This window comes from Bos taurus, chromosome X, assembly GCF_002263795.3.
Source record: "Bos taurus isolate L1 Dominette 01449 registration number 42190680 breed Hereford chromosome X, ARS-UCD2.0, whole genome shotgun sequence".
NCBI classification, from domain to species: Eukaryota; Metazoa; Chordata; class Mammalia; order Artiodactyla; family Bovidae; genus Bos; species Bos taurus.
In genome coordinates this window covers 66,386,496-66,412,747 of record NC_037357.1, presented here as the reverse complement: position 1 = coordinate 66,412,747, position 26,252 = coordinate 66,386,496, and the positions used below count along the sequence as shown (strand labels likewise).

General features: G+C 37.8%; 1 protein-coding gene across 4 annotated transcripts in view; it reads right to left on the bottom strand.

The window, feature by feature from the left end:
• Positions 1-11,078: 11,078 nt before the first annotated feature.
• CHM (CHM Rab escort protein) overlaps positions 11,079-26,252 on the bottom strand; it is a 249,791-nt gene continuing 234,617 nt past the window's right edge. For 2 of the 4 annotated variants that reach the window (XM_059883413.1, XM_059883414.1), the window contains exon 14: positions 11,079-14,498. In XM_059883413.1, coding sequence (XP_059739396.1) covers positions 14,307-14,498 — 192 coding nt within the window. In that variant the 3' untranslated portion in view covers positions 11,079-14,306. The remainder of the gene's footprint in view (positions 14,499-26,252) is intronic. The other 2 variants (NM_001205389.1, XM_010821807.4) reach the window with 2 other exon arrangements.

Below are 26,252 nucleotides of genomic sequence, written 5' to 3'. Positions count from 1 at the left end.
TATACATTCCATTTCTGTAACCTGCTTTTTTTAATTCTCCAGAAAGCAGGAATAGAAGGAACATACCTCAACATAATAAAAGCTATATATGACAAACCCACAGCAAACATTATCCTCAATGGTGAAAAATTGAAAGCATTTCCTCTAAAGTCAGGAACAAGACAAGGGTGCCCACTTTCACCATTACTATTCAACATAGTTTTGGAAGTTTTGGCCACAGCAATCAGAGCAGAAAAAGAAATAAAAGGAATCCAAATTGGAAAAGAAGAAGTAAAACTCTCACTATTTGCAGATGACATGATCCTCTACATAGAAAACCCTAAAGACTCCACCAGAAAATTACTAGAAATAATCAATGACTATAGTAAAGTTGCAGGATATAAAATCAACACACAGAAATCCCTTGCATTCCTATACACTAATAATGAGAAAACAGAAAGAGAAATTAAGGAAACAATTCCATTCACCATTGCAACGAAAAGAATAAAATACTTAGGAATATATCTACCTAAAGAAACTAAAGACCTATATATAGAAAACTATAAAACACTGGTGAAAGAAATCAAAGAGGACACTAATAGATGGAGAAATAAACCATGTTCGTGGATTGGAAGAATCAATATAGTGAAAATGAGTATACTACCCAAAGCAATTTATAGATTCAATGCAATCCCTATCAAGCTACCAACAGTATTCTTCACAGAGCTAGAACAAATAATTTCACAATTTGTATGGAAATACAAAAAACCTCGAATAGCCAAAGCGATCTTGAGAAAGAAAAATGGAACTGGAGGAATCAACCTACCTGACTTCAGGCTCTACTACAAAGCCACAGTTATCAAGACAGTATGGTACTGGCACAAAGACAGAAATATAGATCAATGGAACAAAATAGAAAGCCCAGAGATAAATCCATGCACATATGGACATCTTATCTTTGACAAAGGAGGCAAGAATATTCAATGGATTAAAGACAATCTAACAAGTGGTGCTGGGAAATCTGGTCAACCACTTGTAAAAGAATGAAACTAGAACACTTTCTAACACCATATACAAAAATAAACTCAAAATGGATTAAAGATCTCAACGTAAGACCAGAAACTATAAAACTCCTAGAGGAGAACATAGGCAAAACACTCTCTGACATACATCACAGCAGGATCGTCTATGACCCACCTCCCAGAATATTGGAAATAAAAGCAAAAATAAACAAATGGGACCTAATTAAACTTAAAAGCTTCTGCACATCAAAGGAAACTATTAGCAAGGTGAAAAGACAGCCTTCAGAATGGGAGAAAGTAATAGCAAATGAAGCAACCGACAAACAACTAATCTCAAAAATATACAAGCAACTCCTACAGCTCAACTCCAGAAAAATAAATGACCCAATCAAAAAATGGGCCAAAGATCTAAATAGACATTTCTCCAAAGAAGACATACAGATGGCTAACAAACACATGAAAAGATGCTCAACATTACTCATTATCAGAGAAATGCAAATCAAAACCACTATGAGATACCATTTCACACCAGTCAGAATGGCTGCGATCCAAAAGTCTACAAATAATAAATGCTGGAGAGGGTGTGGAGAAAAGGGAACCCTCTCACACTGTTGGTGGGAATGCAAACTAGTACAGCCACTATGGAGAACAGTGTGGAGATTCCTTAAAAAACTGGAAATAGAACTGCCTTATGATCCAGCAATCCCACTGCTGGGCATACACACTGAGGAAACCAGAAGGGAAAGAGACACGTGTACCCCAATGTTCATCGCAGCACTGTTTATAATAGCCTGGACATGGAAGCAACCTAGATGTCCATCAGCAGATGAATGGATAAGCAAGCTGTGGTACATATACACAATGGAGTATTACTCAGCCATTAAAAAGAATACATTTGAATCAGTTCTAATGAGGTGGATGAAACTGGAGCCTATTATACAGAGTGAAGTAAGCCAGAAGGAAAAACACCAATACAGTATACTAACGCATATATATGGAATTTAGAAAGATGGTAACGATAACCCTGTATACGAGACAGCAAAAGAGACACTGATGTATAGAACAGGCTTATGGACTCTGTGGGAGAGGGAGAGGGTGGGAAGATTTGGGAGAATGGCATTGAAACATGTGAAATGTCATGTATGAAACGAGATGCCAGTCCAGGTTCAATGCACGATGCTGGATGCTTGGGGCTGGTGCACTGGGACGACCCAGAGGGATGGTATGGGGAGGGAGGAGGGAGGAGGGTTCAGGATGGGGAACACATGAGAAATAAAGGATTTAAAAAAAATAAATAAAATAAAATTAAATTAAAAAATTGGAACTTAGTTTAACAATGTTGAGTCAGTTCCAGATGTATAGCTGTAACTTGCTTACTTTTGTTGTTGTTTAACCATATATTGTGGATTTTCCCCATGACATTAATTACCTATTTATTTATAAAACATTGATAGGGATTACTACATTTAAGGAACTTTCCTAGATCCCTTGCTTATATATACATCTATATTCTTTTAATGTTCTTTTAAGATTATTTTTATTGCTGCAGAAGCATTAACTTTTGTGTATACAATATCAACGTTGCTCATTCAAACAAGTATTGTGATATTTGAAGAAGCAGGAGGGAAAGAGTGCCCATTAGTGTGCTCAAACTGAGATATTTTTCAAAGAACTTTCTGTGCAGAGGTTGAAGTTTTTATAGAAAATAGCAGTAAAATGTTTTTTGGTCTGGACTGCAACATGAGCAGAAAAACAAGTCAATGACTCTTGTTACAAAACTTTATTTAAATATATACCACATTCCTGATATGCATCCAAGTAGATATTCTTACCACAAATAGTATTGTTAGTTGAATATTTATTGTCTGTCCAAGTTATGGCACATGTAGTGCTTTCTATTCTAGTTCCCTTTGATCAGACCTCCTATGCAGACAGCCACTGCATCTGTTTGGCTCTTCCTTGTCAAGTTCTAAGTCCCAATTGCTGCAAAGATTTACGGTATTTCCATGAAATTTCCTTTTCAGCCTGTGATGCACCAATCACTATTAGAATATGGGTAAAAGGCCTGTAAATAAAGCTAGTGATGGAATCCATAACAAATGCTTTTCCAACAACAAAAGCTTGAATGTTGCATTCCTCCTGAGTTTCCTGTGTCTCATGACTAAATTTTAGGTATTCAGAAGCAGTTTAATTTATAAAGTGCAACTTGGAGAGTATATTGTGCTGTTTCTCTTGGGATTGAAACTGAATATTTAGATTTATTTGTCTCTTTTAATGGAATTATAGATGTCACTTTTTATCTTGTAGGTGAAAATATCTAAACCCACTAACTGGTAATGAGAGGAACTCTGGTCTGATTAATGGGGTATACCTAGAAAATATATGTTTAAGTTTACTAAAGATTCTCTAGCAGTTATGCCATTGCAGTCATGGTGAAGAGAACAGTGGCAATTAGGAAACCTGGGTCCTAAACCTGACTCTCATTAATCACACAACCGCAACGCTACCACTTATTGAGGGCTTTTCTATGTGCCAGGCACTTTGTTGAGTGCTTACATGATTTTTCTCATATTCATTCTTACAAAAAGCCTATGCAGTAGGTACTATCATCATTACCAATGAACAAACAAGGAAATGGATGATGAGAGAGGAGAGAATAGTTTGCCAAGTGTTACAAATAAGTGGAGAAAAAAGTGAAGTGAAAGTGTTAGTTGCTCAATCGTGTCAAACTCTTTGTGACCCCATGGACTGTAGCCTACCAGGCTCCTCTGTCCATTCAATTCTACAGGCAAGAATACTGGAGTGGGTTGCCATGCCCTCCTCCAGGGGATCTTCCTGACCCAGAGATCCAATCTGGGTTTCCTACATTGCAGTCAATTCTTTACTGCTGAGCCAGTCGTTGCAGAAGTCACAGCTCATTGAAATCATTCCTTTGATGTGAATGTCAGCTACCAAGGGTCAGTATCTGTGACTTCTCATCCTGAGTCTCCTCAGGGTGCACTGTCCAGGGGGTGGATGCAGCCATTGACTGCTTGATAGTGGGTATCCTGTTTCTATCCCAGGTTCCCTCAGGGCTTGCTCTCAAGGCAGCTGTTATATGGTGGCTTGATGGCTACAACATCCTTTGCTTACTGATATGGCAGGCAACATTTTTTTTCATTGATATTGCCAAGGTGTTCCTTCCGTTGCACCCTCATACTACTTATCCCCCAGAGGGTGAAGTTGACAAAAGAAGGGATATGGCGGGGGCAGCAGAAGCCACCCTAATACTCCATCAAGAGTGGCTACTTAGAATCATATGGCCTGAGCCATAACTTTAAGATCCTACCCCCAGCTCTGCTTAGCCCCCTCAATCTTAAGTATATATTGAAAACATTACATTTCACATTTCCAGAGGATAGTATTCCCTTTTCCATTTGTGAGAATAGGCTTACACAGGCAGACTTCCCAGGTTTTACTGAAGAAGATCAACATTTGCTTATTTATAAGGCCTGAACCACATTGAAAATTCCATGATTTTACAAATTACTCTTAGACATCTAAGAAAATGAGGGGGAAAAACTATTCACCATATAATCTTTTGGTCAAGAAGATTTTGGCCATGTAATATTAATGAAAAATATGAACCAAGTGTAAGGAGTATTTTTGAATGGCAGTTTCACATAGACTTATTGGGGGCAAACTGATTGATGGGTTCTACTATAGGAGGGAACTGTAGTCCCCAAATAATCTTCACTTTAAGTGCAACATATGTTATACCACACATGTATTCCTGCAAAGTTGTTCTCAAACCAGATTTCTGTCAGTCCCTATCTTCTCCTTTACTTCCACAATCATTTTAGAATTGCTTTATTCTCAGTTTGATCTTCAGTTGGCAGTGGTTCTACCTACCACACCTACCTCTTTCTGTCTAGAAGTTATGCAATGTTGATATATACCATCAGGGAACTCCTAGGAACTCCTGCTTAAAAGCAGCTTGAATTTGTTGGTAAAGCAAAGAACTACTTTGTAATGGGCACAGTCACCCTCCAAAATGTGCATTATGAATCTAGATATTCTTAGAGACTCTTCTCTTAAAACAGGATGAATCTGAGTATGCTAAATCTTAAAACAGGATGTATCTGAGTATGCTAAATCACTTTAGTTGTGGCTGAGTCTTTGCTACCCTATGCACCATAGCCCGCCAGGTTCTGCTGTCCATGGAATTATCCAGGCAAGAATACTGGAGTGGGTTGCTGTGCCCTCCTCCATGATATCTTCCTCTTCCCAACACAGAGATTGAACCCATGTCTTTTATGTCTCCTGAATTGGCAGGAGAGTTCTTTACCACCAGCACCACCTGTTAGCATCTCAAATCTAACAGTCAAAAATTACTTTCAGAATATCTGAAAGACAAATGATGTTCAAGGTTCAGTTTATCTGTCCCTATAATTTTCAAATCAAGATTTATAAAAGGAAAAACATTTCCTGTAGGCAATTTTTTCCAGTCATAATAAAAACATATAGAAAGAAGTTTCAAGTTCTGCACAAATCTTTTTGTTCCTATTACATAAGCTCAACCAAAGGAAATCACTTTCTGGTACTTTGCCCATTTCTGACTTAAAAATTCTAAGCTCCTTAGGGTATACCTTATATCTAATGCTTTGATAATTTAATTATCTGTAAAACTTAAATGTTTATATATTATGCAAATAGCTTCCATACCAAACAAAGGTGAACTTCTGCAAAACTGTAGACCATATTTGAACTTAAGAGTCTTATTCCAAAGTATTATTTTGGAAACATATTTATAAGATAAATCAAAATCAAAAAGGACAACTTCACATCACATGTACTAAAGGTTTAGGTACCCATAGTTGACTCCATTGTAACAACAGTTGCTTTTTACAGCACATACTTGTTAGTGAGTATTGCCTCTCCTGCAGTTTTTCTCAGAATAAAAATAGTGGTTAGAAGTGGTTAGGTAGTGGTTAGAAGTTACCAAGATAATCCTTTGCTGAAGTTCCCAAGTGTAGACAACATTTTTATTTCTTCCTTAATTTACTCTTCTTTCTGTGTAGAACTTTGGACCTGAACATTTTATGACATTTCCTAATCAGTAAAAATCTAAATTCCCAGGGTATACAAATGCATTCACAAACCTATACACAGAATTACAGAGATAGAAGTAGTTTGGAAGGCTCTTATAAAAAAATTTTCCAGGTATATTTATTTAAAATAAAGATTTATAATTTAGTTTTTGTAAGTATCAGAATTCAACATGTATATCTTGAACATCAAAAGAAATCTGATTATGAGAAAGAAATGTCTTAAAACAAAAAACAAAAAACAAAAAAACCCCAAAACAATGGCAAGAATGATACTGGGCCTCAGGGAGGACTTGATTGTGGTTTTAGAAAGCTCTCAGAAACCAATTTTAGGTTCATTTGTCAGTTCTGTGTCTCATCAATGCTTCTTTCTTTGCAAACTGTCTTGGCTTTCCTAGCCACACAGTAGAAAATGTAGCTCTCCATAGATAAATAGTGTCATATATATATATATATATATATATATATATATATATATATATATGTATATATATATATATATATACACACACATACATACACACATATATTTTGCCTTTTCATATTGTTCATGAGGTTCTCAAGGCAAGAATACTGAAGTGGTTTGCCATTCCCTTCTCCAGTGGACCACGTTTTGTCAGAACTCTTCACCATGATCTGTCTGTCTTGGGTGGCCCTACACAGCATGGCTCATAGTTTCATTGAGTCAGACAAGGCTGTGGACCATAAAGAAAGTTGAGCACTGAAGAATTGATGCTTTTGAACTGTGGTGTTGGAGAAGACTCTTGAGAGCCCCTTGGACTGCAAGGAGATCAAACGAGTCAGTCCTGAAGGAAATCAGTTCTGAATATTCATTGGAAGGACTGATGCTGAAGCTGAAGCTCCAATACTTTGGCCACCTGATGCGAAGAACTGACTCATTGGAAAAGACCCTGATGCTGGGAAAGAGTGAAGGCAGGAGGAGAAGAGGATGGCAGAGGATGAGATGGTTGGATGGCATCACCAACTCAATGGACATGAGTATGAGCAAACTCCGGGAGTTGGTGATGGACAGGGAAGCCTGGCGTGTTACAGTCCATGGTGTCACAAAGAGTCAGATATGACTGAGCAACTGAACTGAACTGAGAGCTAAACAGAGGGCTTCCCAGGTGGTTCAGTGGTGAAGAATCCGCCTGCCAATGTAGGAAACATGGGTTCGATCCATGGGTCCGGAAGATCCCTTGGAGAAGGAAATGACAACTCACTCCAGTATTCTTGCCTGGAAAATCCCATGGACAGAGGAGCCTGGAGGGCTAGTCCATGGGGTGGCAAAGAGTTGGAAAGGACTTAGCGACTAAACAACAGCAAATAACTGAAGAGATTTTGTGTTATGGGTCAGCCACTCAGAAAGTCAAGCTCTTTATGGGTTTCAGTTCCAAAGAGGAGCAGGAGCATGTCTCTATCCAAAATAGAAACCACTGTAGTCACAGAAGCAGGATTATGCAGGAGATGTATGGCCATACCAGGTGTTGTTAGGTGGTATAGATGCAAGGAGGGCACCTGCCCTAAAGTTGCTTACTACCTAGGAGACAGAAACAATATTTTAAAAAACTTGGATTCCTATGAGATAAAGGCTTTATGATCAGTTCTGGGTGGGGAGCACAAAGGGAAAAGTAACTTTGCCTCATGGAGCTGCCCAAGTGTTAGCAGTTGAAGTGACATTAGAGATGGGTTTAAAAGTATGAAAAGAAAGGTAAGGCAAAGGGGTGTGGTGGTAGCACAGAGATGCCTGGAAATTCCAAAAAAGAAGTGGTATATTCAAGGGGTCAAAGAGTTTGAAGATACTGAGAAGTTCATTGTGTGAGTTGGGGAGGGGGGTAGAATGATAGATGAAGCCAAAGAGGAATATTTTGGTTTTCGAAGGGTGTGGTTTCATATGCTATACTGAAGAGATCAGACTGTATTTGATATGGAAGAGATTTTAAGGACAAAAATTACAAGATCAGGGATTTTATTTGTATTTTTTTAGGTGAAATTCTACCACTAGTAGGGCAAACAGATACAGCTCATTATGAGAAAGAATATAATCTTACTACTAGTAGATCACAAACATGTTTCAGTGTATACTGAATTAGGAGAAACAATCAAAGCCTTTCTAACTGTGCAGTATTGGGCAAGTAATTTTATCTCTGTGCTTCAGTTTTCTTGACAAGTTCTCAACTGTAAAATGGAGAATGATAATGGTACCCACAGGTTAAAAGTTTTATTAATAATTGAATAGTGCCTGGTACATAATAGGCACTACACATGTTACCTGTCAGTTTTCTACTCTTCTCTCTGCCCAAGCTACCCCTAACACATTTGGTGTAGGCTGGGAATGAATGCTCCCTCAAGGGCTTTATTCTTCCTTAACTTTGGTGTGTTACTGTGCTAAATGGATCCCTTCTCATGATATTTAAGCAGGAGAAGGAATCCATGCAATTGTTTCTGCCTCAGTGGGTAGGTGGAATAGAATGAGGAGCTTGGTGTCAGGAAGACTGATTATAATAATCTGAAAGAGAATGAGAATAGAGGGTTGTGGAAATAGAGAGGAGGTTGTGATCAGTAAAATGTAGTGTGATAAGTCGCTTCAGTCGTGTCCAACTCTTTGCGACCCTATGGAGTGTAGCCCGCCAGGCTCCTCTCTCCATGGGATTCTCCAGGCAAGAATACTGGAGTGGGTTGCCATGCCCTCCTCCAGGAGATCTTCCCAATTCAGGGATTGAGCCTGTGTCTCATGTCTGCTGCATTGGCAGGTGGGTTCACCACTAGCGCCACCTGGGAAGATGTTCTGAGATAAAATCAATAAGATGTTGTGCTCAACTGAATGAGGGAGTTGAGGAAGTGAGGAGTCGTAATTTAACATGTATGTAAGCAAAGCGAATAGATCTTCTGAATCTATTGATTTCTATCTTTTCATTCTTCGATTAAAAAAAATAAGTCCACATTTCAATTTACATACTCATTTGTTCCATCAGTAGCTCTATTTGGATAAAAGCCGCTGGCATGATCTCCACTCAGTAGTAGTATTTTTTTTTTTTTTAATGGAAGTATAGTTGATTTGCAATACTATAACAGTTTCAAGTGTACTATATAGTGATTCAATAGTTTTACAGATGAATAATGAGTCTACTTGAAATCATTATAAAATAATGGCTGTATTTCCCTGTGCCACACAATACATCCTTGTTGCTTATCTATTTTATACATAGTAGTTTGTTCCATATTCCTATCTTGCTCCACGCCTGATCCCTCTCTCCACTGGTAACCAATAGTTTGTTTTCTATACCTAAGAGTCTGTTTCTCTTTCATTATATACGTTCATTTCTTCTTCTTTTTTTTTTTTTCAAGAATTATTTTATATTTGTCTGCACTAGGTTTTCATTGATGTGTGTGGGTATTCTCTAGTTGTGGCAAGTGAGGGCTACTTTTCATTGTGTTGCCTGGGCTTCTCATGGTGGCTTCTCTTGTTGAAGAGGATGGGCTCTAAGCATACAGGCTTCAGTAGTTACAACACTTTGGCTCAGTAGTTGTGGCACACAGGCTTAGTTGCTCCATGGCATGTGGGGTCTTTGATCCCTGGACCAGGGATCCAGGGATTAGCAGGCGGATTCTTAACCACTGGATCACAAGGGAAGCCCCACATTCCTTTCTTTCTTTATTTCACTAAGCATAATACCTTCTAGGTCCAGGCATGTTGTTGCAAAAGGCAGAATTTCATTCATTTTTGTGACTCAGTAATATTTCATTGTGTATATATATCTATATATATCACATCTTCTTTATCCATTCATCTGTTGATGGACACTTAGCTTGCTTCCATGTCTTGGCTACTGTATTGAAATAAATAATTCTGCTATGAACATTGTGATGCATGCATATTTTTGAACTGGCATTTTCATTTTCTTTGGATATATATTAATACCTTGTAGTGAAATTGCTAGATCATATGATCCTTCTGTTTCTAGAGTAAAACTGTCCATCTCTAAAGAATATTTCTTTCAGGGGTCAACTGTCTCACTGACAGGAAGAAGACTTACACATGCAAGTCCTATTAACATTAATAGGTGTTACCAATATAAATCGCCCTGTAGTGATAGGCGATAAGACCCTCCAGTCTACTAGAATCCAAGTTTTATTGATTATCTGTCAAATGGTCCTAAGAGTCATCATCACCACAAAGAGCAGACGTGGCAACTCGTATGGGAAGGGCATCTCATTGCAGCCCCATAGCTAAACTATAATAGAAAAAAAAAAAAGTGATTTTCAAAGTGTGACCTAGGATGTTAAGGGTTAAACCTCTTGCGTTTTTAAAAAGCCATCATTAAAGAATTCAAACATATTAAAGCACTTGTTTAAAAAAGTGTGAATACTCTGAGCTTCAACGTGCTTGAAGGATAATCTAGCTACTTGTTTAAAAAATTCAATTAACCTTATCTTTTTTAAACTTGATTTATTAATAACAGATACATTTCCAGTTTTGAAATACTGATGTTATCTTTTGACTACATCCTGTCTGAGAAGCTTTAGAAACTACCTGGAATTCACAGAAAATGTCACTCTGCTTTAATTATTTGATTCAAGAACAAATCAGTTCAGTGAATTATTTCTGCATGAAAAGAACATCAACAGTCTCTTATCTGTTGTAAGCTACTGGGGACTCAACCACCACAAAGAAAACACATTGCAGATTCTCATTCATGAAGTAAATAAGAAAAATATTTCAGAGTCTCATACACTAAGTGAGATGGGAAAACAGTTTGCAGGTAGTGTATTGTAATGCCATACCCCATGCCTCGGAACACTGATTTCAAACAGAATGAAGCTTGATGCTGGCATCTAGAACAGTTTGCTAAATAAATCATACCCATGTATCATTTGATTGCCTTTTTCAAAAGCCTGACACAGTCGGCAGATGCCTAGAAATAAAATCAAATATATAGCTGGAAAATTAACTGAGAGGTTAAATAATAGACCAATATCAACAAATAAATCATTTTCAGGACAATTTTTAATTTCTTGGCATATATACAAAATTTTAATATTAAAAAATAGGATACCACACCTGAAAGGTGTTAAAACAGACTATTTCCTCTGAAAACTTACTGTTACAGTGTGCAAATTACTAATAACCATATATTCATGCTTTCTGAAATGCACTTAAGAAAATCAATCAGAAGTTGAGAGAAATTATCCTAATGGGAGTAAATACTTATCTGTAAGAAAATTGCTTTAAAGTATCATTACTATTTAGCAATAAAATTTCAACAAAAAATTTTTTTTGAGGTTTTTAGGACTTTAGACATACTTTGCTTTCTCCAGAACTATAGCTGTGACAGAAGTTAATAATTAGCATGCTCATTATTTTGGGCAGAGGGCTGCCAATCTCAGAAATTACTATTCCAAAAGTTAACCATTAACATGACCATTTTTCTATAAGCAGCTAAGTATAATAGCAGATGGGAAAATTATAACTCAGTTTTCCTGTAGAAAAATATATGTTTATTATATATATATATATTTTTTTAATTTTTATTTTTTTTTTCTGGGCAGGCATACCAACTAGACAAAAATACAGTAGCAACATAGGGTTAGTAATCTGTTTTCATATTGATGACTGAACTGAATGGTATTATCACTTTTGGCTAATAAGAAGCATGCATAACACAAACATTTTAAACACAGGAATAACAATTCTTTGATAACAGCAATTTTCAAAATTTAAAATTAGCAAATGAAATTTCCGCATCATGTACAAACATCTAAATTTTATTCATATGACTTCATGCTTATGGTTTTACAATAAAACCGAAAGGCTTTTCTTTAAAGCTATGAAAACAAGTATTTTCAGTAAGACAGCTGAAAATAATGTTTTTAGAATAATTTCTATTATATTCTGAGGCAAAAGGAAGTATCTAAAGTTTTCTAACACAAAGTTTTAAACAGCTGTGTATTATCTTAATCATAACTAATGATATTCAGGAGCTTTTAAACATTTCAACAGTATTAATAAATAATCCAGAAGAGAAATTCTGATACTGGCTAATGGATGAAAAAGGGTACAGTATAGATTGGGCCACAAGACCACAGAGTATCCTTCATTGTTCAGAGAACTATAGTAAAGCTATCAGAATTTTTCTAGTTATTCTGGGTCTACCCTGATTGGCTGTTTACTTAAGTGTGCATGATATATCAAGAGGCCTTAACTCTAAGACTATAACAAAGTATAAGACTATAACAAAGTACAATATTTTAATTGGTACAGCTTACTGCATTTGTATTCAAACTCAATGCTCTCATATAGTGGAACCTTTTATATTGCTGGTACTGCAGGGCAGGACCAATACCCAGTGCTTATAGGTGTATATTGTGCATTTAGCACATGCCATAGTTGGGTTTCAGGAAATATAATTTAAGACAGATCTGAATCCACATAACAAAGTAGGTTATAATGTAATTCTATTGTCCCTGATTTGTATAACATTATAAAAAGGGAAGAGAGGGATAGAGGGGATTAAAGAGATAGGGTAAAGGCTGTGCAATGGGGAGAGGGGTTAGAAGTAGCCTGAGAGGCTTGGAAGATTTTCCTCTGGATTCAGCTATATCTGCTGACTTTAAACCCTGCTGGGGGGTTAAAAGTTGAGGCAAGAGCTACATTCTTTCCATTTCTCATGAGTCTGTGACCTTAAAGAGCCGGCTGAAATCTGGAGAGGTCAAAGCCCTGCTACAGCTGAAGAATGTAAGAACTATGTGCTTTCTACTGTAGCCATGGCTCTCTGATCAGCAATACAGGCCAGACAGCATGACAATACACTTTCAATGAATTTATTTATTCAAATAAGTTGTTAAGTCCAAACTATTGCTCAAAGAAGGGAAATCATCAGAGCTCAGCATTTGGAAAGATTTTAATACAGGCACTCACTGTACCTAGATTTGCTGTCTATTCACAGCCCTTATATTTTTATGTTAAGTGCATATTAGGGTTTATCAATTGTCATATTCTGTTTAGAGTCATTGGTGGTTTCAGGTCTAATTACTAGAAAAGGAATATGAAGAGTTTATAGAGTGTTTTCCTTATTAAGATTTAAAACCATAATTCTATATGTTACTTTGTTTACTTTTCTATAAGAATATTAAATACTAATTTAAGAAATAGATTTTGATTTTAAAAGCTTAATGCAATAAAAACACTGTGATTTATTGTGTTGGGGGAAGTGACAGCAAACAATTATTTGCTGCATGAGATCTGATATTCACCCCCAAGTCAATGAGAAAATTCTGAAAGAATTTTTATTCCAGAAAAATAATTCTAAGGATAGCACTGCATATATCTTCAAAATAATTCTTATACAGTACTCATGTGGAGAAACTGAGCTGCAGAAAGTACACAATTTGCCTAATATCATCATATTAGGCAATTTGCAAATATCATCATATTTGCCTAATATCAGCATAGCTAGGATGAAATGGTGCTCAACTAGAAAGAATTTCCAAACACCAAAGGAGCCTATTCAAATCTTTCCTTTCATTTCTCTAGTACTAAGCTTCGTAGAATGTTCAGGACTCAAATACAAATACTATTAACATTAAAAAAAAAAACAAAAACACTGAGTAAGGGACTCATGACTTGTTTGTAAAAGTGTCTACTTTAATATAGTATCTTCAATTCTCCTCAAGATAGAGAACAAAACAAACCTCTATTTCAAACACAGGCTCCTTCTTGGATTATGACACTTTAATTTTTTTCAACTATATCTACATATACTTTCATCATTTGTGTCACGATGCTCACACCCATAAAGAAAATATAACTCAAATAATCAAAGGAAATTTGGGAGCCAATTCCAAATATGTGGCTTTCAAGCAAAGTGGCAGGCAGAACTGTCCTAATACCACGGAATTATTAATAATGCATAGGATTACTTTCATTAACATAGCTGTATTTTTGGGAATCAATCCACTTTATAATTTTTATCTGCTAATTCCACAGGTTTGGTATCTTAAAGCAGGCAAGTCAATGTGCTTTACAACGTGTTTTGTGGTCTTAGAATGTCCTCTTTAAGGAAAATCCCCTTTTGGATATCTTTTATTGTTTTTACTGGTAATTCTGCATGTTAACTGGCTGCTGTTTTGTAACATTTTTCAAACAGTTCTTCCATCAAGAAGACTCTCAGGCTAGGAGGATTTTCCACAGCGTGGTATCCAGTTTGGTATATACTCATTATTTAGAGGGCTCCTCTGGGTTTCTCAGATTTGAGCTTTCTTTGGGAGTCTCTGAGCTGGCCTCTGGTAAGGCACTGGATTCTGAAGCCTCTGGTTGTAAACTGTCTCCATCAAGGATAATGTCTTCAGGATTCGGTGGGGGAGGACAGAAGTCTTCGTTGGGGCAGATTTGTTGGAAAAGTGCTTCAGCCTGGCAAGGGAAGAAAGGGCACAATAGTTTTTGAACACTAACTTAAAATGTATGAATCTTTTTGGAACAATTTAAAAAATGAAGTATCATCCTTATAATCATTAAGTTACAGAACTTTACACAGCATACATAATCTCTAAAGTCTGCTTTCAGAACTCAAATACATTCATTCAGACCCACCCTTTAAGTATATCAGTACTTGATTAGGTGCCCAGTCAAGACTTTAAGGTCATTTATTCTACGAGTCAATAGAAATAAAATGTCCTTTAATATTCTTTATATAATTTCTTAATAGAGCTTATCTGTGATATCTGTAGTCTAATTTAGTGTATACCAATTTTAACAACTGTTCAAATCAAGAACATTGTTCATTGTTCAACTATTTGCTTTTCTATTTTTCTTCCCTCTGCTTTGAGGAGTATTACATAATCCAAGACTATGGACTCTGAATAGAAAACCATGCCAAATGCAACAGTGATGTGATCTAGGGAATGTTTAATTAGCGTCTGAGCCTTGCTCTTTTTGTCTACAGCATAGAAGAGCATAAGCTTCTTTATATGGTAACTGCTATCACTGTTATTAATAATAACAGAAATTAAAATGTCGAGATTTAAGCTGAGCTTAGTCTGGCAGGGTAAGAGAATAAGAAAGTAAACGTGATCTTAATTAAAAACAACAAATATATACACACATACAAGAATGTAAATGTGGCAAGTAGCATTGTTATTCTATTCTAAACATATTTCTAGTTTTATTTAGATGAATACATTTCTTTGTTAGATAGGGGTCCCTGCCAAGTTAGGTAGCTTGCATGCTACCCTACTGGTAAAAGAAAGTCATTAAAGGGTTTTAATATATATGGTTGTTTTGCTTTAAAGTTTACAATGTCTGTCTGTACCACTTTAACCCTCTGTGCCAATGTACACACAAGGTCATCTATTAGGCCAGGAGTTGACAACTATGGCCCACAGGCCAGATCCAGCCTGTTGTCTGTTTTCATAAATAAAGCTTTATTGGAACACAGTCACTCTCATTTATCTATCTATAGCTGCTTTTGCACTGCAATGGTGGAGTCAAGCATCTGCAAAATACATTATATGGGTTGTAAAATTAAAACCATTTGCTAGCTGGCCATCTCTAATTGCATACTCCTGCATCCAGTAAATACAACAGTTTCTTTCCTTCTTAAGTATAATTCAAGGGTATATTTTTGGACCTGCCATTTAACTATGGTTATTTTCAAATTAAATATTTGAAATGCCTGCTTTGCTTGCTTCCACCCAGGGATCACATTATATACATCTTTGAAGGAGACATTTAGTCTCTAGAAACAGGAGGACTGGTGCCAGACAGAGCCTCTATCTCACACTTTACTCTAATGGTCATTTTGTCTTTTATCTCTACCTAGTCTACGTGAAGAAGTTCTTTTTCCCCTTCACTCTCTGGAGGCAATTACCAAATCCTATTGATTTGGTTCTTTTAGTTCTTGACTCCATCTGTTCTTAGAGACACAGACCAGACATGCACCATCTTTCCCTGGGACAACTGCAATATCTCAGAACTGGACTAGTCAATTTGTCTCTAGGATTCTCCTGTGTAATCCATCTTTATGCTGCCCTCAGAGGGGTCAATAGAAAATGAAATTCTGTTTATGCCTTGTGCTTAGTTGCTCAGTAGTGTACGACTGTTTGCAACCCCATTGATTGTGCCCCACCAGGCTTCTATGACACGGGAACTTCCAGGCAAGAATACTGGAATAGGTTGCCATGCCCTCCTCCAGGGGATCTTTCAAACCCAAGGATGGTAGTCATGTCTCCTTTGTCTCCTACATTGCAGACAGATTCTTCACCTGCTAAGCAATCAGGTTCTAGCTTAAAACTCTTCTAGACCTAAATCAAATTTGGAAAAGAGAAATAGATTTAAGGGACTAGATCAGATAAACAGAGTGCCTGATGAACTATGGACAGAGGTTCGGGACATTGTACAGGAGACAAGGATCAAGACCATCCCTACGGAAAAGAAATGCAAAACAGCAAAACGGCTGTCTGAGGAGGCCTTAAAATAGCTGTGAAAAGAAGAGAAGCAGAAAGCAAAGGAGAAAAGGAAAGATATAAGCATCTGAAAGCAGAGTTCCAAAGAATAGGCTTCCTCAGCAATCATAGCAAAAGAATACAGGAAAACAACAGAATGGGAAAAACTAGAGATCTCTTCAAGAAAATTAGAGATACCAAGGGAACATTTTATGCAAAGATGGGCTCGATAAAGGAAAGAAATGGTATGGACCTAACAGAAACAGAAGACATTAAGAAGAGGTGGCAGGAATACACAGAAGAACTGTACAAAAAAGAGCTTCATGACCCAGATAATCACGAAGGTGTGATCACTAACCTAGAGCCAGACATCCTGGAATGTGAAGTCAAGTGGGCCTTAGAAAGCATCACTACAAACAAAGCTAGTGGAGGTGATGGAATTCCAGTGGAGCTCTTCCAAATCCTGAAAGATGATGCTGTGAAAGTGTTGGACTCAATATGCCAGCAAATTTGGAAAACTCAGCAGTGGCCACAGGACTGGAAAAGGTCAGTTTTCATTTCAATCCCAAAGAAAGGCAATTCCAAAGAATGTTCAAACTACCGCACAATTGCACTCATCTCACACGCTAGTAAAGTAATGCTCAAAATTCTCCAAGCCAGGTTTCAGCAATACGTGAACCGTGAACTTCCAGATGTTCAAGCTGGTTTTAGAAAAGGCAGAGGAACCAGAGATCAAATTGCCAATATCCAGTGGATCATGGAAAAAGCAAGAGATTCCAGAAAAACATCTATTTCTGCTTTTTTGACTATGCCAAAGCCTTTGACTGTGTGGATCACAATCAACTGTGGAAAATTCTGAAAGAGATGGGAATACCAGACCACCTGACCTGCCTCTTGAGAAACCTATATGCAGGTCAAGAAGCAACAGTTAGAACTGGACATGGACATGGACTGGACTAGTTCCAAACGGGTAAAGGAGTACGTCAAGGCTGTATATTGTCACCCTGCTTATTTAACTTCTATGCAGAGTTAAATCATGAGAAACGCTGGGCTGGAAGAAGCACAAGCTGGAATCAAAGATTGCCAGGAGAAATATCAATAACCTCAGATATGCAGATGACACCACCCTTATGGCAGAAAGTGAAGAGGAACTCAAAAGCCTCTTGATGAAAGTGAAAGTGGAGAGTGAAAAAGTTGTCTTAAAGCTCAACATTCAGAAAACGAAGATCATGGCATCTGGTCCTATCACTTCATGGGAAATAGATGGGGAAACAGTGGAAACAGTGTCAGACTTTATTTTTTAGGGCTTCAAAAATCACTGTAGATGGTGACTGCAGCCATGAAATTAAAAGACGCTTCCTCCTTGGAAGGAAAGTTATGACCAACCTAGACAGCATATTGAAAAGTAGAGATATTACTTTGCCAACAAAGGTCCATCTAGTCAGGCTATGATTTTTCCAGTGGTCATGTATGGATGTGAGAGTTAGACTCTGAAGAAAGCTGAGTGCCAAAGAATTGATGCTTTTGAACTGTGGTGTTGGAGAAGACTCTTGAGAGTCCCTTGGCCTGCAAGGAGATACAACCATTCCATCCTAAAGGAGATCAGTCCTGGGTGTTCATTGGAAGGACTGATGCTAAAGCTGAAACTCCAATACTTTGGCCACCTCATGTGAAGAGTTGACTCACTGGAAAAGACCCTCATGCTGGGAGGGATGGGGGGCAGGAAAAGAAGGGAACGACAGAGGATGAGATGGCTGGATGGCATCACTGACTCGATGGACGTGAGTTTGAGTGAACTCTGGGAGTTGGTGATGGACAGGGAGGCCTGGCGTGCTGTGATTCATGAGGTCGCAAAGAGTCGGACACGACTTAGCGACTGAAGTGAACTGAACTGAATAGGATAAAAATCCAAGATGATTATGGCGAACAAAACACTTCAGGCCTATCTTCTCTGTTCTCATCATCTTCTACTTCACCTCATCTCTGCTTCTCAGACATTTTGCTACACACTATTACCTGTTTGTTGGAGGCTTCAACAGTATGTGAACCGTCAACTTTCAGATGTTCAAGCTGGATTTAGAAGGCAGAGGAACCAGAGATCAAATTGCCAACATCTGCTGGATCATTGAATAAGCAAGAGTTCCAGAAAAACATCTACTTATGCTTTGTTGACTATGCCAAAGCCTTTGACTGTGTGGATCACAACAAATTGTGGAAAATTTTGAAAGAGATGGGAATACCAGACCCCCTGACCTTCCTCCTGAGAAATCGCTATGCAGGTCAGGAAGCAACAGTTAGAGCTGGACATGGAAAACAGACTGGTTCCAAATAGGAAAAGGAGTACATCAAGGCTGTATATTGTCACCCTGCTTATTTAACTTATATGCAGAGTATATCATGAGAAACGCTAGGCTGGAAGAAGCACAAGCTGGAATCACGATTGCCGGGAGAAATATCAATAACCTCAGATATGCAGACGACACCACCATTATGGCAGAAAGTGAAGGAGAACTAAAGAGTCTCTTGATGAAAGTGAAAGAAGAGAGTGAAAAAGCTGGCTTAAAACTCAACATTCAGAAAACTAAGATCATGGCATCTGGTCCCATCACTTCACGGCAAATAGATGGGGAAACAATGGAAACAGTGACAGACTTTATTTTTGGGGGCTCCGAATTCACTGCAGATAGTGACTGCAACCATGAAATTAAAAGACGCTTACTCCTTGGAAGAAAAGGTATGACCAAACTAGACATCATATTAAAAAGCAGAGACACTACTTTGTCAACAAAGGTCCGTCTAGTCAAAGATATGGTTTTTCCAGTAGTCATGTATCAGTTCAGTTCAGTTCAGTTGCTCAGTCGTTTCCGACTCTTTGCGACCCCATGAATTGCAGCACGCCAGGCCTCCCTGTCCATCACCAACTCCCAGAGTTCACCCAGACTCATGTCCATCGAGTCAGTGATGCCATCCAGCCATCTCATCCTCTGTCGTCCCTTTCTCCTCCTGCCCCCAATCCCTCCCAGCATCAGAGTCTTTTCCAGTGAGTCAAATTTTTGCATGAGGTAGCCAAAGTACTGGAGTCTCAACTTCAGCATCATTCCTTCCAAAGAAATCCCAGGGCTGATATCCTTCAGAATGGACTGGTTGGATCTCCTTGCAGTCCAAGGGACTCTCAAGAGTCTTCTTCAACACCACAGTTCAAAAGCATCAATTCTTCAGCGCTCAGCTTTCTTCACAGTCCAACTCTCACATCCATACATGACCACAGGAAAAAGCATAGCCTTGACTAGACGAACCTCTGTTGGCAAAGTAATGTCTCTGCTTTTGAATATACTATCTAGGTTGGTCATAACTTTCCTTCCAAGGAGTAAGTGTCTTTTAATTTCATGGCTGCAGTCACCATCTGCAGTGATTTTGGAGCCCCCAAAAATAAAGTCTGACACTGTTTCGACTGTTTCCCCATCTATTTCCCATGAAGTGATGGGACCAGATGCCATGATCTTAGTTTTCTGAATGTTGAGCTTTAAGCCAACTTTTTCACTCTCCACTTTCACTTACATAAAGAGGCTTTTTAGTTTCTTTACACTTTCTGACATAAGGGTGGTATCATCTGCACATCTGAGGTTATTGATATTTCTCCCGGCGATCTTGATTCCAGCTTGTGTTTCTTCCAGTCCAGCATTTCTCATGATGTACTCTGCATATAAGTTAAATAAACAAGGTGACAAGATACAGCATTGACGTACTCCTTTTCCTATTTGGAACCAGTCTTTTTTCCATGTCCAGTTCTAACTGTTGCTTCCTGACCTGCATACAAATTTCTCAAGAGGCAGATCAGGTGGTCTGGTATTCCCATCTCTTTCAGAATTTTCCACAGGTGGTCTGGTATTCCCATCTCTTTCAGAATTTTCCACAGTTTATTGTGATCCACACAGTCAAAGGTTTTGGCATAGTCAATAAAGCAAAAATAGATGTTTTTCTGGAACTCTCTTGCTTTTTCCATGATCCAGCAGATGTTGGCAATTTGATCTCTGGTTCCTCTGCCTTTTCTAAAACCAGCTTGAACATCAGGAAGTTCACGGTTCACATATTGCTGAAACCTGCCTTGGAGAATTTTGAGCATTACTTTACTAGCGTGTCAGATGAGTGCAATTGTGTGGTAGTTTGAGCATTCTTTGGAATTGCCTGTCTTTGGGATTGAAATGAAAAGTGACCTTTTCCAGTCCTGTGGCTACTGCTGAGTTTTCCAAATTTGCTGGCATATTGAGTGCAGCACTTTCACAGCATCATCTTTCACGATCTGAAATAGCTCAACTGGAATTCCATCACCTCCACTAGCTTTGTTCGTAGTGATGCTTTCTAAGGCTCACTTGACTTCACATTCCAGTATTTCTGGCTCTAGGTCAGTGATCACACCATCGTGATTATCTGGGTCATGAAGATCTTTTTTTACAGTTCTTCTGTGTATTCTTGCCATCTCTTCTTAATATCTTCTGCTTCTGGTAGGTCCATACCATTCCTGTCCTTTATCGAACTCATCTTTGCATGAAATGTTCCCTTGGTATCTCTAATTTTATTGAAGAGATCTCTAGTCTTTCCCATTCTGTTGTTTTCCTCTATTTCTTTGTATTTATCGCTGAGGAAGGCTTTCTTATCTCTTCTTGCTATTCTTTGTAACTCTGCATTCAGATGGTCATATCTTTCCTTTTCTCCTTTTGCTTTTCACTTCTCTTCTTTTCACAGCTATTTCTAAGGCCTCCCCAGACAGCCATTTTGTTTATTTCTTTTCCATGGGGATGGTCTTGATCACTGTCTCCTGTACAATGTCACGAACCTCATTCCATAGTTCATCAGGCACTCTATCTATCAGATCTAGGCCCTTAAATCTATTTCTCACTTCCACTGTATAATCATAAGGGATTTGATTTCAGTCATACCTGAATGGTCTAGTGGTTTTCCCTACTTTCTTCTATTTCAGTCTGAATTTGTCAATAAGGTGTTCATGATCTGAGCCACAGTCAGCTCCTGGTCTTGTTTTTGCTGACTGTATAGAGCTTCTCCATCTTTGGCTGCAAAGAATATAATCAATCGGATTCGTTGTTGACCATCTGGTGATGTCCATGTATAGAGTCTTTTCTTCATGTATGGATGTGAGAATTGGGACTATAAAGAAAGCCAAGTGCCGAAGAATTGATGCTTTTGAACTGTGGTGTTGGAAAAGATTCTTGAGAGTTTCTTGGACTGCAAGGAGATCCAACCAGTCCATACTAAAGGAAATCAGTGTTGAATATCCACTTGAAGGACTGATGCTGAAGAAGCTCCAATACTTTGGTCACCTGATACGAAGAACTGACTCACTGGAAAAGACCCTGATGCTGGGAAAGATTGAAGGCGGGAGGAGAAGGGGATGACAGAGGATGAGACGGTTGTATGGCATCACTGACTCAGTGGACATGAGTTTGAGTAAACTCCGGGAGTTGGTAATGGACAGGGAGGCCTGGAGTGTTGCAGTTCATGGGGTCAGAAAGAGTCGGACACAATAGAATGACTGAACTGACTGACTGACTTCTTAAACTATGATGTTTACAGCCTAGGCTGGTGCAAATGCTATCATGTATGGAATGTTTCAATTTGATTGTCTTCCATTTGGATGAAAAATTGCTACTCATCTTTTATATCCTTCTGTGTAAGGTTCTCTGACTCCTAGATAGAACTTGTGGCTCCTTTATTTTACCTTTGTACTTTCAATATCATTCTTTTTTTTTTTTAAATCTATTCTTTTGTTTATTTGTTTACGGCCTCAGCATGCAGCATGTGGGATCTTCAATCTCTGGTTCTCCAACCAGGGATTGAACCTGCACTCCTTGTATTGGAAATGCAGTCTTAACCACTGGACCATCAGAGAAGTCCTGATATCATTCTTTTATTGTATATACCATACTGCAATGTCATTTGTTTATATGTTTTTCTCCTTTCAGTTCAGTTCAGTTCAGTTCAGTTGCTCAGTCGTGTCTGACTCTTTGTGACCCCATGAACTGCAGCATGCCAGACCTCCCTGTCCATCACCAACTCCCAGAGTTCACCCAAACTCATGTCCATCGAGTCATTGATGCCATCCAGCCATCTCATCCTCTGTCATCCCTTTCTCATCCTGCCCCCAATCCCTCCCAGCATTAGAGTCTTTTCCAATGAGTCAACTCTTCACATGAGGTGGTCAAAGTATTTTATCCTTTACCACACAGTGATTCACCCAGGAATGATGACTAGGTTTTAATTAACTCTGAATCCGTAGTGCCAGGCATGGAATAGAATCTCTCTCTCTCTATATATATGATGTATGCATATGTATGTACATATATGTAATGTATGTTGTAATATTTATATCCAACATCTCTACAATACAGTTTACATACACACACACACACACACGTAGCTATACATGTAAGGATATATATAAATGGAAGAATTTTAGAAATTATATATTGTGCAAATATTGAATATAAATACTATAATCATTATTACTTTCTTTTACTTCTACTCCAGTTCCTCTGTATCTTACACCTTGTCTCTCTTTTGCCACCTCTCTATAGGATAGATTCCCCTGAACCCCAATTTCCGTGGCTGGATCCCACTCAATCTGTTTCTGTATATTCCTGTCATGAACAACATGTGTCCTAAGACTGCCAACCAACTGCAGGTTTTGCTGTCCTGCCCTTATTTGTACACTACCTGATGTGGAAATCCCCCTTTAAGCCATCTGCCACTGGCCCCTGTTGTTGCCAATTTCCCATGGCCAGACTCCGGCCTTTCCCAAGTCTCTCCTCTCTTTCCAACTGCTGGAACATTTTAGCGCCATCACTTTCTGGAAGGTCTTCTGGAAGCTTCTTGGTGTGTTTCATTTCATTTGCCAACTAAGCCACAATTCTGAGAGTTACACAAAGAGGTTGGTTCAGAGTACTTAATTGTCAACTGTTAATCTTCCTCGTCCTTTTAAAGCCAGAAGTAAGCTTAAAGGGTAAAGGCTTTCATGTAGTTAAAATAATTTAAAAGGGCTAATTATATTGTGACTTAGTTTCCTTATACTGGGAAGTACAGAGAAAAAAAGCTGAGTAGTTTAGATATTCCTAATGTTTACTTAACATTGTGTGTGTTAGTCACTCAGTCATGTCCAACTCTTTGTGACCCCATGGACTGCAGCCCACCAGGCTTCTATGTCTATGGGATTTTCCAGGTAAGAATACTGGAGTGGATTGCCATTCCCTTCTCCAGAAGATCTTCCCAACCCAGGGATCAAACCTTGGTCTCCTGCATTGTAGGCAGATTCTTTACCATTTGAGCTACAAGGAAGTCTAAAAACAAATATTTTGTCAGTCTAGTAGTTTAATGTATTTAGGATGCATCTACATTAACAAGATGAAAGCACTGTATACTACATGTGTGTACAAGCAGTGGGGTCCAACAGACCTGAGGTTAAATCTTGGGTCAAAATTTACCAGCTATGTGATCTCTGGCCAAGTTATTTAGCCTCTTTGGGCTTTAATTTCCTCATTTGTAAAATGGGGATGCAACAGATACTTACCTCATAGAGTTGTTGTGAAGACTAAATAAGATAATATATATAAAATGCTTAAGACAGTGCTTGGCATATAGAAAATGCACAGTAAATGGAAGCTTCAGGAAATATGACAGCTAAAATTGCCCTCTCCCTCAATAGCTTGAGAAAGTAAATGCTACTGCACTATGTGAGCAACTGGACAGTTCTTACAACCAAGAAAGCTCATCTTCAACTTACAAATTGTGTACCAAAAGTCATAAGCAATTTGCCAGTCTCTCCATACAAACAATATTTTAATGGTGGTTATACTGCCAGTCCAGCATCAGCCAATTTAACACATTTCACACCTGAAGTATAATACAGAGTACAGCACTATTTAACTATTCTTGTTCCCAAGGCAGTGGCAGCTCCAAGGCAATTGGGACACCTGAAAGAGGAGTGAGCTATCACTGCCTTGGGAGTATAGACCAGCAGGGACTATAGACCAGTCTGTTTATCAGTATGCATGGGTAAATGAAACATTCCTCATATAAGAAAAGAAGTATCTATGTGAGGTTCAGAAAAAAAAAATAGAACACAGACCACAAAACTAGCAAGTCACAGAAAGAATTACATAATCGAGAATGTCTTGGTATGCTCCTGTATACAACTTTAACTTGTGAGTATTAAACACAGATTACTTCCTATTTTTAATGTCTTCAAATCATAGCTTCAAATAAACATAAGGGAGACAGGCCTATGTTATTCAACATCTATACATTTACAAATAAGAACAGTAGATGCAAACTTGACAAATAGTAAAATAAAGCATTTTACTTAAAAAAAAAGGAAAATGGAAATCTCCGAGTGCTTATGTTCCTACATGGGCAAAACTTAGGTGATATTCTGATATTTATAGACAATTTGGAAGACAGAAGCCATCAATTAGCATTTGGGATGAACACAGTATAATATACTAGAATTAGAACACAGTTTATCTAAATAAACTGGCTATTTTTAAAAGTTATTATTGATGCCCTTTAACATAGGCATTATAATATTTCTCCTAAAACTTATTTGAGGTTAAAAGCTATATAACAAATATAAGCCTACTTATAATTAATAGCATATAATAATTAGCACCCAAACTAGCATTATTGTTTTCTTCTGTGGTAACATTGTACTCAAGTCTATCTTCTTGGGAAGCAAATTAATTCATGATAAAATTATCCTTTAATTATAATCTTCTAGCTTACATCTTAGATCACACTAGCACTTGTATACTAAGTCCTTATTTAAGGCTTTTTATTTTGGTTAAAAACATTAAAGTTCACTGATAAATAAAGTTATCTGGCTGATAACTTGTTGGTAATTTCTGCTTGGGAAAAAAATGGAACATCAAAGCAAAAATGACCGGGCCATTTTAAGCCATAAATGTAGATATTGAACTATTCTGGGTTCCTATTAAACTAACAGAACAAAAAAATGGATGAGAGATGTGACTTCCTGTTTTTGTTTCTTATCATTGACTAAATATGATTATCCTGGATTACCATTAGATTCTGAGGATTAAAAACAAAGAATTTGGCAAAAAACCGTACATGTATGGGTCATGGCCTTGCTGCTATGCTGAAAAATTAGATTAAAGGCTCAAAGAAGCCATTTGCTCTTATAAGATCCTTGCCACTAGGGGGAATGAAATTTCCACCTGTAGTCTTAGAAAAATGTTAAATTATCCATTTATTGATTCAATAGATAGATGCACTAACTATACTGGTGAAAAGGTTAGACTTATGCCTCAAAAACAGTATTTTCTGCTCTTCTCTTTCAGTCAAGTGCAGAAAAGTATATTTGTACATGCATATGAATATTCAGCTTAGTAGAGTCATAATTCACTTTTGGCATTTTGTGTCACCTACCTTGTACCTTTATAGCCCTGCCCAGGAGTGCTGTCACAAATTCAACCTTGATTTAACATACTCCTCAGCAGTTATTATAGTAGCTTTTGGACACCAGCTTGTGTCAAAACATTAAAGGAATCATGTTTACTGTGAAAAACTATGTTCTTTTCCATGATAAAAATGTGCCTTAAAAATGCCATTTACAAAATACATTTTGTGTGCCTTACCAGTTGCACACCTTTTGAAATGACTCAAGTTTAAACAGGAAAAAAGTTCATGTATTTCCAAA